The 19,523-nt window shown below is 40.3% G+C and overlaps 1 protein-coding gene across 2 annotated transcripts in view; it reads left to right on the forward strand.

Moving 5' to 3' along the window:
* st6galnac3 (ST6 (alpha-N-acetyl-neuraminyl-2,3-beta-galactosyl-1,3)-N-acetylgalactosaminide alpha-2,6-sialyltransferase 3) overlaps positions 1–19,523 on the forward strand; it is a gene marked incomplete at its 3' end in the record, with an annotated part of 86,441 nt that overhangs the window by 17,294 nt on the left and 49,624 nt on the right. Inside the window, exon 2 of one of the 2 annotated variants that reach the window (XM_083927901.1) lies at positions 12,709–12,903. In XM_083927901.1, coding sequence (XP_083784027.1) covers positions 12,709–12,903 — 195 coding nt within the window. The remainder of the gene's footprint in view (positions 1–12,708; positions 12,904–19,523) is intronic. The other variant, XM_083927902.1, reaches the window with a different exon arrangement.

Consider the following 19,523-nt stretch of genomic DNA (forward strand, 5'->3'; position numbering starts at 1 on the left):
CAAGTCTTTATGGCAGCAGGGTGACTCGCAGTCAAAATAAAAAATCTCAATATGCTTTGTTTCTGACAGGTTGACTCTCATGCTCACTGATATGCAGCTTCTCAAAGAGCACATATTTCTTTTTTCACTTCGACAAATTCTTCACTTTCTCAAGTGAGCGAGCATCAGCCTACGCAGCAGAGCATAGAGCTTCACCAAAGTGTTTCTCTGAACATATGGTGGTGTGTTTTTTTTTTCTCCCTTGTCCCAAAAGTTTTCCGGATCCAGAAGGACGATGTGAATATTGCGAAGTGTTTAATCCTTAATACTTGTGGGGATTATGTTCCATTTGATATCAGATATGCATTAGTCAAATGGGTTTTGACTGCTTTCCAGTCACGCACACAAGTACACGTGGAGAGATACACACACATGCGTGCACACACACACACATTGACATCCACATCTAGTGATTTAATGGGATTTGCTGTATAAATGTTTGTAGCTATGAAAAGGCAAGTTGACCAAAAAGGGTGTGTTCCTCCTTATTGTTGCCCCATGCGGAGACTAATCCTCATAAAAGCAAACTGATTCCTTTTTCGGCCAGATTAAGATTCTCTGCGATGCTCTGTACTATACTGATGTAGTATCATGCCAACAGAGCAGATTAGTGTTCATTTGACCTGGATTGAAGGATTTTCTTTTCATATGTCACCACTGATAAGGTTGATACGACGTATGTAGCACGCACCAAGGGCAGCAGCATCCGGTTCGTTCGATATTGCACTGGAAGTACGAAACATCTGCACAGTTCTTTATACTTTATACTTACCCAAAGATATTCAATTTGTCACGTTATAAAAGCGAAAATCCGAAGCTGAAACCAGAGAATGATTGAGAATTTTTCTTTAGATTCAGACAAGCTTTCTGTCATGCGACTAACCAATCAATCAGTGTAACATGTGTCATCCATAACCCTACTTGAGTGAGTATGTGTAGAAACCAGAAGTCCCGCTCACTGTCTGCCATTTGTTGTCACCAAATATTTGTTGCCAAAAGTACATTAAAAAACATACTGTACCATACGACAGAGCATCAGTTTGCAGGGATTCTGGTTCATTCTCAGTTTAGTTTAATCAATTCTTGATCGTCAAGAAATGATGGTAGATGCTAGATCATACCCAACAGATGTGTCACTTTTAACATAGGGAATACTGTGCAGGCATCACTTTGGGCTTCAACACTATTCAACGGACTGTAGAAGAAGAGCTGTTAAAATGTCAGATGGAACTGACATTGTAGCCTCCTCTCCGCCAATGAAGCAAACCAATTTGCAAAGCGTGCCGTATCAAAGTGTCTGTAAAAGGTCCAACATCCTCAAGAGAATGATCCATTCTCCCCTTTATGCTCAAGTCAAGCTAAAAAAAACGTATTTGATGAATTAACGTGACTAATCTGGACCAAAACAGTTTTAACTTGGCTTGGAGTAGTGCATGACGTGTTACTGTTTACTTTCTGAATCTTGTTGGGATATGTAGTAGTTACCTGGATGTAACTCAAGTTCTATGAGTATGTGCTGAAATCTCTATTTACAATATTGTAGGTTGAAATGTTTTATGTGCAAAACCAAAAGAATGTGTCTTTTTCCTTGGTAATGGATGGACTTGTACTTATATAGCACTTTTCTAGTCTTCTGACTACTCAAGGCGCTTTCACAGTGTTTGTCACATTCACCCATTCACACAGACATTCACACTGATGGCAGTGGACATCTAATGTAACCATTCACACCACATTTACACACCCATGCGCAGCATGGGAAGCAACTCGGGGTTCAGTGTCTTGCCCAAGGACACTTCGACATGTGGACCGGGCGAGGCAGGGATCGAACCACCAATCTTTCGAATGGAGGTTGACCCACTCTACCACTGAGCCACAGTCGCCCCTTCCATAGTGTTGAATGATAAATTCCCTGATTTAATTATCATGATATCAAAATCTCAAAATTGTAGAAGAGCATTGAGGCACTTTCTACCATGAAAGGAAAGGCTTCTAAACCACAGACTACAAAACCGTAAAGGTTTTAGCTGGAAAGTGAACTGAAATAGGAGAGACATTTAAAGATAATGGTGTGCAAAGTTTGGTTAAGTTTTACTTGTTGTGATTTAGGTTAGAAACATTCTCGCTGTTGTTGCCGTTTGGCTCTGCCACCATGCAAATTGTCAACTTACAAGAAAAAGAGGTATTTTTGGAGGATGATGGATAATGTGAAATATGTTATTTGCAGACTGCAGACAAACGCCGCAGGGCAGAATGTAAATGAATGAGCTGGGATGCTTGTATTTGCAGAGTAAACACTTGTCAGTCTTCATGTGATTGCTCTGGTGTTGTTGGAAACACTTGATAAATAAACCTTCTGCTGCTGGAATCTGGCTGATTAACACGATGCAGCTAAATAAATGGAAGTGAATGTTTCAGCAGAGCCGAGCATTTGTCAGAGGAGCTCCACAGATCCTTTTTTAAGATATGAGGCTGCAGCCAGAGCTCCTCTGGTCCCCTCTGGGTGAGTGAGGTGACTGCCCCCTCTGCTGGGCTCTGAAGGGACCAGCAGGCTGTTGCTGCTTGTTCATTCATACCACTGTCTGTCTCACGCTGAATGAATGCAACATTTAAAAGAGAGACTTAATGCTTTGTCCTTGCATTAGTACAACTCCACTTCGGTTCATTCAGGAAGTGAAATGATGAAAGAAGAAACAATGGTGTAATGTAACATGTATTGCCATTAGGTACCTTGCAAAAGTACCTTTTTTCTTTTTCATACAAAACTTATGATTTTCTAAAACTTGATGCACAAAACAAAAATGCAACCCCTTATCTAGTCACTTTTTTCTGAAATTTAATTCTCTTGAGTATTTTCTTATGAAAAGTGAAAAGAATCCACCTGTGTAGTAGAAATATTTCAACACAAGTTAGTCTGGCTGGGCAGTGGTTTATGGTCAGTATCACATGAGCTCTGAAGGGGACTGTGCTGCCTGTCTTTCCTCCTTTTCACCTCGTATACCTCAGCCTTTCAGTACAAGTCCGGCCTTGGTTTTCAAAACTGGACGTGACCATATGTGGTCAAAAGAGCGAGGCTATCGAGACTACCATTTTGAAGCCAGGAGATTGCATTTTAGCCATTGCCATCTTGGTTTTTCAAAACTGGACGTGACCATATGTGGTCAAAAGGGCGAGGCTGGGGAGGAGCGATAAGCAGCATCAGGCTGCACTCTGTTGTCGTTTCAATGCTAAATGCTTAGAGCGAGAAACTACCGTTTTTTAGCTGTTTGATGCAAATCATGTGGTGGGCGAGTCACAATGACACAGAGCAGGATGAAAATTGCCAGTTTCCCTTGAGTTACCTTACCTTAACACTAGCGCTAGCTAGCTAATGCTAGCAAGGTGCAACGCTAATCAAGACATTTTAAGGTGACATTTTAAGGTGACCACAATGATACAATTAGCTCTGATGAAGTGAAAACACAATGAGAGAGTCAAAGTCCACAGACAACACCCAAAAACAAGTTTATGGCTATTTTAATGTACACAGTGCATTAAAATAGCCATAAGTAGTATAAATGTATTGCTAAGCCTCGACCCATGGCGAACTGTCAATCACAAGCTAGTCACATCCTTAAGAACCCCTGCTTTATCGTCTATTTTCTCTTAATTGGATGATTTTCAAAATGAACATTGTGCTGTATTGATAAACACCTTAAACTAGCCATTGGGACGATAAACTCATTAGGAAAAGGTTCACTGAGGTAATAACTCAAGTCAGAAGTAGGCTCATTTTCCCATTGACTTCTATACAAACAGACTTATTTTTGAAACCAGTGGAGTCGCCCCCTGTTTGACATTTAAGAGAATGTAGGTTTAAAGCACTTCCACATTGGCTTCACTTTTCAGACACATGAGCTATGTCAATCTTTGTTATACAGTCTATGAGAGAAATCATTTGCTTCTGAATGTGGCCAAGACCAGGGAGACAGCTTCAAAAGCCCTGTGTGTTCTGGGAGTGGTTGTTGACATCAACGACAAATTGGAACACAAACACTAAGGCTGTGTATAAGATGAACAGACCGCACTGAGATCTTTCATCGTGTGCAGCACAATGTTGGAAATCTTCTTTTAGTCTGTTGTGGCCAGGGCACTGTACCTCTGTAGTCTGCTGGGAGAACAGCACTGGAGCCGGTGGCATCAGCAGACTTAATAAACTGATTAAGAACACTGGCAACTGGCTGCAGACCAGGCACCTTTAAAGTTGTGGTGGAGAGGAGGACGCTGAACACACTGTGATCCTTTGTTCCTCTCACCCACCTAGTGGACAGACAGAAGAGCTCTTTCTCTCAGACAAGCAATAACAAGCAATAACTCTCCAAAAACACTCACAGAGATCTCTCTGCTTTATAGTTTCTGTCTCAACCACTCCACTCTGTTTTGCCCCTTCATAACCTTGCATATGGTGAACATGCACATCTTTATACTTCAATTTTGTGTCATCCAAGTGGGTTTGAATTAGAAAGGTTGAAAATGAAGTGTTTGAGGACAGTGATCAAACAGTAATACACACTTTGAAAGTGGATAAAATCAGCATCTTCTTGACCAACCACTCCTCCAATATTCACCAAATAACTATAAAAGAGCCCATTTGACATCACTTATTCTTTTACTTTTGTTACTTTAAAGTATATTTTGCCAATAATGCTTAAGTACTTTTAACTACGAATGCAGGAATTCTACTTGTTACTGAAAATGAAAACAAAAACATGCCCCTGTGATGAGTAAAAACCCCAAAGACTTGAATAAATAGCTCATGAATGAAATTAATCATATAGTAATAAACCTAATATATATGCAATTAGATCTACAAATTGTATTCATTCTCTTGTACAGCCCCTGTGACAGTCAGAGCTCCGCTGAGTGAAATGCGGAGGGGAACTTGTGCGTGACAGTGTTACCGGCAGCACAGAGTCTCCTCCTCTGGGAAAATAATAGTTTGCTATCTCGTACTTGGATGACTTTTGAAGCGAGACCTTTGCTGGGAATATGACATGAATTAAGTAATGTGTCCGGACCTCTAACTCTCAATCTCAAGAGTGGCTCTTTGTTTATGCTCCGGTCTCGTTCCCTGGGAGAACAGCGCTAAGGCTTTAAAAAGAGAGAAGGAGGAAGACAGAGAAAGACTGTAAATATTTTCTCAAACGCCTTAATTGAAATTGGATTTTAACTGCGCGGTGGACCGTGGTGGCAAGAACCAGGTGCCGGGGAGGCAGCGTTTTTGCATTGCAAATGTAATTTTCATTTTTTTTCCCCCATTGCCCAGGAGGCTCTTGAAAATAGTTACCAGATGTGTTTTTTCATGAGCTATTTTCTTCAGGTTGAGCCTCTCATTATTCCAATACCCATCACGATTAGCTTTTTGGATTGAACTACAGCGTGGTCCTGTTGTTTACTGAGCTTGAGCGTTAGTCTTTGTGCAAAATTGTATTCTCTTCATGCCCAGATAGAGCCTGATGGAGGTGAAATTTTGATTGCACAATATGTATGGGGAATTAAACAGCTAATGTGCTTGGAGTTATCATTCATCACACAAGCGGATGGGGCACTTCTGGTTTATTATTCTGTAATTTTCAAATGTATTGCCTATTCGGTGCACATTAAGTAGGTAGGGGAATGCTGCAGTGATTGATCCGGAAAGTAATGTTTAGATGTTTATTTTTGCCTGTAGATAAACACTGAGCAGTCTCATCCTCACACTGAACACGTTATTGCCAGTGGTAGAGGAAGTATTCCGCCAAGTCAAATTTACCACAGGCTGTGAAAAAACCCTTATTAAAGTACCTTAGTAGTCCCTTAGTATCATGGGAACTAGAGATGCACTGATCCGATACCCAGATCGGATATCGGCTCCAATATTGACCAATTAGCTGGGTCGTATATCGGATGAATGAGGCCGATCCAGCATTCTGAGCCAGTCACCCAGTCTTGTCTATTAATATCATACACAGCAAGTTAATTAAGCAATTGTTTGTTGGGATTACATTTTAAAATATCTGTTATCTCTTTTTTTCTGCTAATGTACACTTTGTTATTTGTTAATAAATAATATTAAGTACATTTTATATCTGTGTTCATTTGTTACCATTTTTAAAACCAGGCTAAATGTTTATGTCGAGCCTGATGCATTCACTCATCTGGACAGGTATACGCTTCATTCAGTCAACAGTAGCATCGGATGGGCTGATGCTGAGTCGATACGCTCAGGATCGTGAAAAACCGGATCAGTGCATCTCTACTGGGAACCAGGCGAATCGGCAAGCTCTTGTTTTATTTGCCCTGGCAGATACCCATCTTGTCGCAATCACATCTCGTCGTTTATAAGATAAGATAAGACATTCCTTTATTAGTCCCACAACTATCTAATATGGGGTTAATACTAGTTCTGGCACTTTACGCCAAGATATGGGATAGTAATTTGGACACTACGGCGAACATAAACCTAGCTTAGTTAAGAAGAGCACTGTTGAGACATTTCGTAAAAAGCAACCAAAATGGTGGCAGCTGACATGGAACTTTCTGTTGAAGTACTGTTTTCAAATTCTGATGGCAAAAACGCCAACAGTAATTTACCGTCATGTTGATGCTACACCATCATTCATTCGACAGTAGCATCGGATGGGCTGATGCTGAGCCGATACGCTCAGGATCGTGAAAAACCGGATCAGTGCATCTCTACTGGGAACCAGACGAATCGGCAAGCTCTTGTTTTATTCGCCCTGGCAGATACCCATCTTGTCACAATCACATCTCATCGTTTATAAGATAAGATAAGACATTCCTTTATTAGTCCCACAACTATCTAATATGGGGTGAGTTTTATGCAGTGACTGACGACTAGTTCTGGCACTTTACGCCAAGATATGGGATAATAATTTGGACATTACGGCGAACATAAACCTAGCTTAGTTAAGAAGAGCCCTGTTGAGGCATTTCGGAAAACAACCAAAATGGTGGCAGCTGACATACTGACAGACGTACTGTTTTCAAATTCTGATGCCAAAAACGCCAACAGTCATTTACCGTCATGTTGATGCTACACCATCACAGCTCATCTCCGCACACTGTAGTCTGTTTACATCCGTCTAAACATTTCATCACATGTTTTATTGCTCTGATTGGTTGTAGGTCTATTGTGTCCAGAGGCATTTTTGGTCTATGGCTGTTTATAACACTCCTCGGAATTCGAAAATGAACGGAGAGGTTCCACACTGGCATTTGCGTTTCGGTGTGGCGACGTCACACTATATTTTTTTTATAAAAACAACGTGACATTGTGTTTGCTCATAGTGATGAACACATACTTATCACATGAATCTGCTGATCCTCTCGGCTTTAGAGGGCTTTATAGTGAGTATATAGTATAGTTAAGCTGTCTGGCTCTCAACCTGCATGTTTTGGTTTACTCTCACAGCTGTCATAGCATTGTTTCCGGCTGCAGCAGGCAGCTGTTTTCAGAGAAAAAAATGAATAAATTAATAATAATGTTGCTCCGTAACTGCTGGCTGTGTAAATAAATTCTTAAAAAAACGATATGATGATATGTCGATCTTGTGTTCACAGCTTGTTTTCCGCTGGCCAAAAAGGTTTAAGTACAGTACATAAGTAAATGTACTTGGTTAATTTCATTACTTGCTATTTCGCTATTTCACTGCACGATTGATGCTTCAATTACAAGGTGGCCGTCAATAATGATCTGCCAGTTTCCCCTCCTATATGTAATCTGGTCACACTCAAGCTCACTGCTGAGAGACCGGTAGATTATGGCTCCCTCGTGTCCCGGTTCCCAATGATCCCCCGCAGTTTGTCTGCAAACTGAGATCAATACCACCTCAGAGCAAGTTTTAGCACCTTTAAAAATAGCCCCTGCAAAGCTTTTGGTGTGGGTGTGTTAAATGAAACATCCACAGGCGACAACCATAAGTGGCACTGCAGTGAATGGCCATTATTGTCTGATTTGATGGTCACAAACAAGGTCGTTGCGGCCACATATGGAGTCGTATTCCTCAAGCAAAATGTTTTAACATTGACCGAAAGCTCTAATGTTGAAACTTTATAGCCGCTCTGCTGCCTCACTGCTGGTGTTAATGATCCCTATTTCATCTGGCGCTCCCCAACTCCCCTACTGTACTCTTTCCTCAAAGTCGAGCCTTTCAGCTCCTCTGTCAAACAGCTCAACAGGCCGACCCGTGATCACCCTGATGGATGAGCGAACAAGGAGAGGAGTAGCAAGTCTCGCATTCAAGCTAGTGGAGGTTCAGCGCCCCGCTACGCCCACGCCGAGCCGTCCGATCGCCTCCAGAGTTTGACACATCATTTCCCCTGTGATATGTGGCCAGATTGAGGTTAGAAGAGACAAGGAAATTTTGTTTTCTCATGAGAACAGATGGATATTGCAGCGCTGCACACTGAGCCAAAGGGATGTTTCTTTCCCCCCCCCGGCCAAAGAACTCTCTTGCTTTATAAGGGATGGCTTTAATGCCCCGTAATGGAGGCATGATGACTAGCTATTACAGCATATTTTCTGAAATCCACCTGCCATTTTTTCTTTTCTTTTGGGATGATATAGAACCAGCTCACTGTCCTATCAAGAAAGTGATGTCTATTATTTTGTAAAAGTACATTGAGCATTTCTCATTTGTCCCCTTGTGCTGTTTCACACAAGATCAAATTTGTAACTCCTCTGTTTGTGATCAAAGATGGCGGTAATGCCATGAAATGATTGCATGATGTAACGTACATGCAATCGGTAAAATGCGATAGGCTTGTCAGGGTAGCAAATGGTCACCGTCTTTTTCATCCAACCCCACCCCTCATGTATTTGATCTTGTCTCTGGGAAGAGAAGCCTCCGGCGCCTCCCTTGGGATGTTTGATGTTGCAGATCATAGCGTGTGATGGTGCAGGCATTTTAGCTGTGGGGGCTTCACCATTACAGCACCACATCCAATCTTCTCACCATCAGATAACTTCAAAGAATCCACTGAACACCACCTTCCTAAAAATCTGGAGTTTCCCACTGGTGTTGTCTGTTAGATTAACAGCACGTTATTGAAGTTTCCTGGGAAATAAAAAAAAGAAAAAAAAAGTCTCTCTGCCGAAATCTATCATCACCTTAGGCTCCGAGGTGTCGTATTACACCACAGATTTTTTCATCTCTGTCTGATTCCTCCTCTCCTCCGTGCATTGATCTCTCCAGCTCTGGCCTGCCAATAGCTTCTCCTCTGTAAGACCTTTCCTTGTCCTCCCATCTCTTATCCATTATTCATCACTCTCAGCTCTTTCTGCCAAGCCATAATAACTCTTACCTCCAGACCGTACATTTGTTGTTGTGCAATGTATGAAACAATGATGACCTGGCTATTGCTTTCTTGGTAGAGATGCTGAAACTGAAAAATAGATTGCAATATTTGTGCACGGGGCACAAGGTCCAAAATTCTGATTTTGAACAAGACTAGGCCACAGCCATGCTAATAGATGATGTTTAGCAGGTATATTGTTTACCATGTTCGCCATCTGTGAGCACTCTAAACTACAGAATATTTTGTGATTGGGATCATAACAGCCACAGCACCTTATCATGCCAGTGGCATGAAGTGGGGGCCGGCGCGGGCCCCTTCCCCACCTCTTCCCCCTCTACTTTGGGGCTCTTGCTAGGACCACACGCATCTTGGCCTTCATCTTGATTTCAACAACACACCTGTAAAGTTTTGGGACTGTATTTTGTACGTTTGGTACTCATAAACCAAATCATTGAAGGAAATGAAAAGGTTAGACCTGATGATGGCTCGAAATGAAAAGTTGCCATAGTCATAAGAATATACTTTCCCGGAACCATAAATGTCTGTATCATGGGACGGCTGGTGGCTGAGTGGTTAGAGCAGTGCCCCATGTATAGAGGCCTGTCCTTGAGGCAGCAGCCGCAGGTTCAACTCTGACCTGCGGCCCTTTGCTGCATGTCTCCCCCTCTCTCTCCAACCCCATTTCCTGTCTGTCCTATCTAATAAAGGCTTAAAAAACTGCCAAAAAATAATCTTAAAAAAAAAACAAAACTGTATCATTCGAGCCAATCCGTCAAGTAGATGTGGAGCCGTTTCCCTGCATATATGTGAAAGCCTGGACAGGTCAAAGGAAGTCTCTTGGGAACTTGAATATATATCTAACAAATATTCATGGCAATCTGTCCTTTAGTTCTCAAGATCAGTGAATCTCAAAGTGGGGTCTGTGGCCAGGGGGCCCGTGAAAAGTTTTAAGATTCAACGATAGTTTTATGTAAAAATCTGTATTTATTGAAGTGTTAGAAATAGGCTACGTAAAAGTATTCCAAGGCACATACATAAGGGGGTATAGTCTCGATGTTGTATCCACTCTGAGTCACAAATATCAGTATGCTGGTGGCACTAGATGAAAAGTCAGAGGATCCCTCCCCCTCTGGGGAACATGAATGCCTGCACAAAATTTCACAGCAATCCATCCGATACTTGTTGAGATATCCGTCTGTACCAAAGTGGTGGAACAAAAAGTGAGCACAACTTTGCAACCGTTTCCCGGAGCAGCTTTTAATGGGGTCAATCACATTAGAGAGTGAAAAGTAGAAATGATGTGTGTCAGCGAGCAGATACTAAGTGTTAATCTCTGCAAATTGACTATCTAAGCGGGAGAATTAGTACTTTTAGAGTACTCAATACATCTGAAGTGAAGGGGAGAAAGGTTACTGTGAGTCATCTGTTGAATCGAAAACATAACTAAGATTAAGATAAAAATCTTGCACTTTCTTCCCTTTTATGTTATAAAGCCTCCTCCTTATTTCATAAATGTCTTCTCACTGTAAAAGAGTTCTTGTCTCTCCTTCACTGGTCGGACAATATATAAGTGACACAATTAATATTTACTTTTGAATCCTTATTTATCTGGGAGATTAGGATGATCTGAGCTGACGTACCTTCATGCTAATACATTTAACGCATATTTTCATCTTAAGCTTGTGGAATACAATCACGTTCTTAAAGCTGCGGTCGGAGGTCTGGCAGATCGAATTTTGAAATTTGGAATTTTTACAACTCTCACGCCCCTCCCCCACTACCAACGAGTTACCGCTCCCTGCCATCGAGTGGTCGTAAGTGCGTGTGCATCAGAGACGCGCTTGTCTCTTCTCTCATCGATAAACGGCATGTAGTACAGGCTGGCTAACTTACTCATAAGTATCATTGCTAACATCATATAGCATATTCCGAGCTTGAGGCTGTGATATTGTAACATGTGCGAAGGGGGAGTAGGCATCTGTGGCGTGCGCACAAACTGTCACTGACAGTCAGCTCTCACACAGCCCTGCACTGAGTGGAAAGGATGATACGGGCGTGGTCGATTTTTGCAAAACAATCAACAGACTATTTTTTTTCTAAAACCGGATGATTGAGGTTGTTCTATTGGAGCATAGTATCGGTTTCAGTGAATATGATCACGAAAAAAATGTCCCCGACTGCAGCTTTAACATTTTTAGTCACAAACAAACCAGTCTGTAGCACATGTCAGTTAAACTGATTCTCGTTGCCATGGTGATCGATTTGACCACAGCTAAAACTAATCAGTTATATGTTGCTGTATGCTGTGTTTCAGAATGATGAACAAATTTGCCACACACACTGAAACAACTCACTCTACTTAATTTACTGTAGTGTTTTAATTGCCTAAACATATAAAAAAAATGAAGCTTACTCTTGTGCACATGATGCACATGATTCCCTTATAAACTATGTAAACCAACTGACAGACGGATGTGTTGAAATAATGTATTCCTGAGCTTTTAGGTTCTGGTAATGCAGCATCACGTGTATGTATGTGATCTGCACCAGCACATCACAGAACAACATGTTCAGAAAAATAGGTTTAAATGTAGTGTTCCCTCCCGTGTGGGTAAACGTGTGAATGATCTCTGTTGCAGAGTAAGGATTTAACATTAAATTTAGGACTTTCTATTCACTGAAATGCTAAAATAGGAGCCATGTAATGTTTTGAAAGTATTTTTTTTGAGTTAAAGGAATAAATTTGGTTTGACCGCTTTAGTTTCAGTGAAAGAGTTGCATCACTTTTTGATGAAGTTGCTGCATCAAATATTTCCACTGTCCTGCTGCCTTTCGGCTCAGTTGTGCCTAAAGTTAAAAATGTAATTTGATGTTTTATTCAGGTTTTATGAAACCAACATTACTTTGAAGCACAGTGTTACACAGTATAATACTGTATGTATGGTGCATTTAAAATAAATCTATCTCATAACCCTTACATGTGTAACGTGTGTTTTGTATTTTACTATCTTATATCATGTAGAACACATGCAGCCTCAGTCCTCTTCTCACACATCACATCATCTGTGATATAATATACTTGTTTTTATTAAGTATAATGCATCTATTGTTAAACGTTTGCTTCTTCAATGTGTATGTGTTATTTGTCAGCTGTGAATGCTGACAGATTCATGATGCAACTGGAATAATACTTTTATTTACTCTTCAAATCCAGCTATAAACTTCCTGACTATAAATATATTTGATCAAACATTCAGTTTTATTCTGTGATTGCTGCAATTTCTCTGACTCTTATAAACACTCTCTCTCTCCCTCTCTCCTCTTCCACAGAGAAAGTCATTGATCGCTACCAGTCTGATCGTGGCGGTGTCGCTCTTTGTGGTTGTGGTGAACTACTCGGAAAAGCCCTACTTCCTCCTGCAGCCAGTGTTCGGTCAAACGTTCAGCAGCCACTGGATGTTCTCCAAGCAGCCGTACAAGGCCTTTAAGCCGCACCTGGGCTATGTTAGCATCCCCAAACAGGAGGTGAGGGACGCTAATGGACAAAACACACAAACACTGACCAGCAGCCACAATCACAAACAGATTGCACTTGATATGAGCTGCTCTTTAAGCCGCATTGCCATCAAGCACTTTTGGTACAGTACCTTTAGAACCGCATGCAACCTACGGAAATGTAACCAAACACTAGATCTATATTGCGTTTATACCGCAGACGGTACTTTTAAATGTAGGTTGTTACTGGATGTTGATAGCTGCCGCGCCAATGCACCAACCAACAACTCACCAATCAACGGACTGCAGCGTTTTAAGCTCCACCGGTTAGTATCAGCTCAGTGTGCTAGGTACCTCAATAGAGAGGAAATGGAAAAACTGGACGGAATGGAGCGGCTCTTTTGGTACCATCCACAACTTTTGACGATGAACACGTAGAAAGAGGAGTTCTAATGGGTAACTAAGTGAACTGAACTGAAGCTGACTGTTTCGTGGAAACAAGGTTTATGTCTCATGTTAGCATCTTGGAACCTTTCTTGCTGCTAAATGCTAACAGTGTGTGTGCAAACTGGTTAGCTTGAAGGCGCTCTGTACACTACATGTTCAGCACCAAACATCAGAACATAGTGGAGCATTTAGCAGTCAAAACGGAAAGTTGGTGAAGAACAAAACAGAGCAAAAAGCAGAGTGGACGCTGGACTTGCATTCATCAGGTGGCCAGAAAAACAACTCCAACAGCTATAGCGACTGTTTGCCATATTAACGTAATAATAATAAGTGATGCATTTACAGCTTGTTGCACTCTAGTGGCAACAATAAACGGATGCAGGTTTAAGTTAGTGTGAAGTTACTTTTATATTGTGAAAAAATACATTGATCCAAGTTATTACAGTCTGTATTTATGGAGGATGTGACCCGGTTGGTCTGGGACATTTTGAGAGGATCTCTCTTTTTAAACTGTTTACAAGTTGTTACACTGTTTACAAGTTGTCTTTACATCATGAACGCATTCATTTAGCTAAAGGTTATAGAATAAAATATTCAAATATTCAAACATTCAAATGGCAATTAAAGACGAATAAAATGCTGAAAAAGTGGTAGTATTTCAGCAAACAGGTTCCATTTGTTGGATATAAAGGGACTAAAAGCTGACTGATGTTTGTTATGTGTGATTTATGAAGCTTTGGCTTGACTTTAGTTGGAACATCATTTCATTCACCCGTCAACAAACCATGAAAAAGGTCCATTACATCACTTACAACACTGATATCTAATATTTTACAATTAACCTCTTTACATTTGTCATAATACAGTGTTAGTGCCATAATGTCATACACAGTTTCTTTTATGGCACATTTATATTCTCTAACCCTGTGTTAAAATTAACCTGCCATCACAAAGCTTCACCTCGATAATGAAGGTGTATTCAAATGCACTCATGCAGACAGCACACGCACCTCCTGAGGATTTTCTTAATTCATTATATCGGGTTCTCTGGATCTGAAAAAGCCTGTTTGATGTCTCATGTGGGCATTATTTCTTTGTAATTCCAAACAGCCATGTCCGTGATCCTATTCTTCTGCCTTCAAACAGCTCTGTGCTGTATATTCCCGGCACAATTTATGGAAATTGAAATATCAAAGCCTTTTAATTCCCACCACATCAAAATGTAAAAAACCAAGCTGTGTGTTTGTTGTTTGGGGAGGCAGCCAGCGAAAAACTAAAATTGTTCTCGTAGTGGTGGTGGATATTGGATAGTCACACAAGAAAATCGTATATTTTGCTCGCATTGATGCTCGCAACATTTCATCGGACAGGGAGTTAAAATTGTGCTTTCATTTGGGTCTGCAATACATCTAGATTTGGAGTTGCGATGGATGCGTTGGTCCTTAATGAGAAGGAGATGCCTTATATTCAGCAGGCTGATACTGGCAGATTAATGTGGAGCGTCACCCTCTGCCTCCAGAGAGTTTCATCTGCACAACACGGGCCCACAGGCAATCACGTCTTACACCAGTCTCCACGTCTGCACCTCCTTCTGCCTTCAGACAAGCCTGTTTAAATCACTGCCCTCTCCCAATGGAGATTTATGCAAATCATAAGAAAGACTGGCAGCTTCTGCAGAACTAGGCCTCTTTTCAGCTCAAATTCCCCCACCAGTGAGTTCTTGAAAGCGAATCAGAAGGGGCAGTGATTGGCCTGTACGCGGGTGTCAAAAGTGTTCTGCATGCTCCGAAATTTCTGACAAAGGACGGACAGAATAGTGGAGGTCTGGTCAAGGCGATACTCTTGTGCCGGGTGTCGTGAGCAATTATGTCCGGAGTGAAAGCCTGCTGTGTGAGCTGTCAGCCTCTGTTAAGCACACAGCTACACCTTAAGAAGCAATAATATGTCTCCCGGACAGTAAGGCAATCTTACATGATCCACAGTGAGGTGTCATTTCAGGTGTTATAAACCTCTTGCAAGCATGTATAATGCATAACCTGGTAGCATGGGAATGGCCTGCCTTATTTTCCTTATTTGATAGAGTCTGTCCCCAGGTGTGATAAATCGTTCCCGCGCTGCTTTTCAGGAGAAATAGAAAACATTTGTCTTGTGGCACTTTACATTCATGCCCCTGGTCTTTCACAGACGGAGACAGAAACTCAATATCTTCATTTAGAACTGAATTTTGTTACATTTTCTTTTAATTCAGACCCTTGCAAATGTACAGCCAACACGGAGGGGAAGTGCATTATTTTTGGATTTTTCTGTGGATCACTGTAATGAGAAATCTTGTGGTTCTGGACCAGCTGAGGTGAAACGTAATGTATCTGTACATTCACTCAAGTACTGTACAATTCTGAGATACTTGTAGTACTTCCATTGTGTACTACTTTATACTTCTCCTTTACTACAGCTCAGTGGAAAATACTGTCCTTTTTACCTCGCTATTTTTATTTGATTACGTTTAGTGTTAGCAACAGCTTTGCAGATTCATATTATTATACAAAATATAATAAACTGATAATGTATAAAATATATATATATATATATATATATATATATATATATATATATATATATAAATATAAATTTGAAGAGCTCTTTTCCAAAACGAGATAAAAACCGAAATTTAAAAAAAGATTAGTTAGTCATGCCACTTTGCTGTATACAGAACCTATTCACTGCTTCATCAGTGTTTCTGCCAAATCTTTATATTTCCTTGTTTAAAATGGTCTCAAGATGCAGTTCCTTTCCAAACCGCGACCAGCGCCAAACCTATTTTTAGCCTAAATGCGATACGTCCTCTCGACCAATCAGAATTCAGTGAGCGTTTTATTTGATCCAACATGGCGGCGCTCTGAAGCGGGAGAGTTTTTTGTTTTGTCCGTCCGTTCAACATGTTCAGACTGAGCCATAAAAACCATTTTGACAAGATACATTGAATATTAACCAAATGTGTGGGTCTGGGTAAAAAATGAAATTTTCCTGAAAACTATTAAAATGGATTTATAGCGTTTTGGAAAAGAGCTCCTCATATATATATACAGTATATATATATTTATATATATATATATACTGTATATATTTACTTTTGAACATTCACTAAGGTAAAATTTGCAGTGCAGGACTTTTACTAGTAATAGAATATTCCTAATCTTTGGTATTAGTACTTCTACTGACGGGCAAGGTTGGAGAACTTCTTCCACCACTGGCTGAATGTCAGCGCCAACATGCAAATCTGCTAACATGCTGACATTCAGCAGGAAATGTTTAACCACGTTCACTTTCTTAGTTTAGCTTCTTTAGTTCTAAACACAGTGCAGCACAGGCTGATGGGAATGTCAAAGGTTTTTCAGGTGTTTGGTCTTAGAAACCAAAGTATTGCGCAAATAAGAAAGTTAAACATATGATATTTCCCTCTGGACCAAAATGGTGGAGCGGTCGACCTTAAAACTTGCAGCTTAAAGTAATTCTTATCTTTCCTATATATTTTTGAGGTGGCGTTTCAGTCATAAACCGTATGTACCTCATTTGCAGGTGAAGAATATACACATTTTACTTGACAAAGGTAGAAATGCTCTATTGCAAGTTATAGTCCTGTATTCAAAACATTACATAGGTAAATGTACCGAAGTTAGCATCTACTTATACAACCAAAAGTAAAAGGACTCATTATTCAAAATGGCACATTTCACAATATTATATCATAATATAGTAGATTATATCATATTACTGGATTGTAATTAGTGATGCATTAATGTGTTCATCACTTTAATGTTGCAGCGAGGGGAATTATAATTACTTTATATACTTCATCTGCTGGGTGGCTTGTGAATTAATCAATTAAGTCTTATATCATCTTGATGTATATGTTCATCATAATGTATTCAAATCTGCAAAAGTTTGATATTTGCCTCCGAGTTTTATTGGAGTATTGCTATAAAAAAGCACAAGAAACACTCAAGTACAAGTACATCAAAATTGTAAAAAGTACAGTACTAAGAGTAAATGTGCTTTTACCAATGCAGACAGCTTCAGCTAATCAATGCATTTTTAAGCACATGGGGGCATCTTACGCTGGGATTTAATATGTGTAATAATTATTACTTATTAATTAATCGTGTCTAGAGCATTTTAATGAACGCCAAGGTTCAATTCACACGCCAGTGCTATAATTTAATGATGACCGAGTTCCAGGCATTAAGTCTACATTTTTTTAAATAACCCACTTTATTTTTGACACACTCGCACATTTAACTCTGGGGCTTTGAGTATATTTTGTATTTATCAGAGTGCCAAAATGATTGGGATTATAAAAATGCACTCTGCAGTTACTGCATGACACACTGAAACAGCGCTGTCCTGAACATGAAACTGAAACATGGATCCCAGCTGAGGGGATGAAGAGGCCGTAACATTTTATTAATCTTGCAGGACGTAATGTTGGGGGATTTATTGGGAACTAGATTCAAAACTCCTTTTTTTTAGTCATTAGATGATCGTTAATACACGTAACAAGATTCAAGATTCAAGATTCAAGAAGCTTTATTTATCCCGAGGGAAATGATTGTGCAACAGTTTCAATACAAAGGTGGGAAAGGATCAGAGTAACAATAAGCATAAAAACATAAATCAAATCAAAAATAAGCTAACGTAAAATAAATCAAGCAATTAACTAAGGGTGACAGAGTGCAACAGAGTAATTGAGTAATTGTGGTTAAGCGTAGGTATATACAATATACAACAACACGCACTGTGCAGTTTAGCAGCAGATTGAAATGAAATAGGTACAAACTAAATACGTGAGAAGGAGCAATAAGTGATAACAGTGTTAAAAATGTAGCAGCATTTCCTACAGAACTGACAGTATGGCACAGTGGAGTGACGCAGCCTTTCACACTGAAGTAAGTTACGGTAAACCACAGTGAAGTGTAGCAACCTTTCATACTGAAGTAAGTTACAGTAAACCACAGTGAAATGTAGCAGCATGTCCTAAAGCACAGTAAGTGTAGCAGCAGATAGTTACAGTACCACAAAATAACTATGATCAATATTCATTGGAAGCTTCTAATGTTTTTCTTTGTGTCATTGCAAAGTACTCAGATGCCTGTTTTTTATTTTTAAATGTAGCTTGATTAATGCAGGAAATCTCTCACTATAAACTCTTCACGAATGTACCTCAGCCTTCACTGAACGGCATCTGTGTGTTAAATGCTGTGCTCAGGGGTTCCTCAGCGGTAGGTCTCCAGTCCTCAACCCATGTGTCCTGTATGCAGTTAGCCAGCCAGTGTTCCCCACAGAGTTGAGCCAATCTGTGTGTGCTGAGAGGCGTGATGGAGTTATGAGCTGAGCTAAGGGCAGCGGCAGATGATGGACGAGCCGCTGACAGCTCAAGGCTGCCGTGATATGTGTCTCAACCACGCATTAAACGGGAGAACTACCAGCCCCGGCCCAGAGATCATTTCTTAACCCATGACTGAATCCATACATGAAAAGCAATAGCAGGTAGCGTTGTTGGAGTAATTCAGATTTATGTCTCATACGCAAGAAAATCAACATGTTTTTGTGTCGTTTCCTTTCCAAGCAGTTGCTCTTCTGTATGCAAAGCGGTTCGTACGAGTGCTGATAAGTCAAACAGTCATAATAGAATTCACTGGATTGTCTTGTGGGACTCTGTTTGCACACCACTCTCTTGTTTGTTGATTAAACGCAGCACCATGCAAGAGAGAGTTTCACGTTAGTTGGCCCGAACAGAGCACAAATGCAATTTATATTCAAACCAGTGACATCAGTTATTCTCCATTAAGCAAATGATCAAACAGGGCTCAGTCGTGACACAATGCTTTTTTATTTTTTAACTTTCTCTTGCATTCATTCACTTAAGTAGGTTTAATCTCATCAAAACAAACCAAGCATATTAGCTTCTATTAGGAAAGTCTCCCGTTTAGGATTCAGAGAGACTTTTCTTCCCCCCGCGTAGCTAAAAGCTATTATTGAAGATTCATTACAAATCCCTTCGCTCCAGTAAAGTATAATAAGATATATAAAAATTATACAGTAAGATAAATGACGCAACTCCCTTGCTTTGCCGCTTCGCAATGCCGCAGTAAGACTCCGAGGTCCCACATTCAATTAACTTAATCAATGTTAGTTCTGGGCACAGT

The sequence above is a fragment of the Echiichthys vipera genome (assembly GCF_963691815.1).
Source record: "Echiichthys vipera genome assembly, chromosome: 15".
Lineage (NCBI taxonomy): Eukaryota > Metazoa > Chordata > Actinopteri > Perciformes > Trachinidae > Echiichthys > Echiichthys vipera.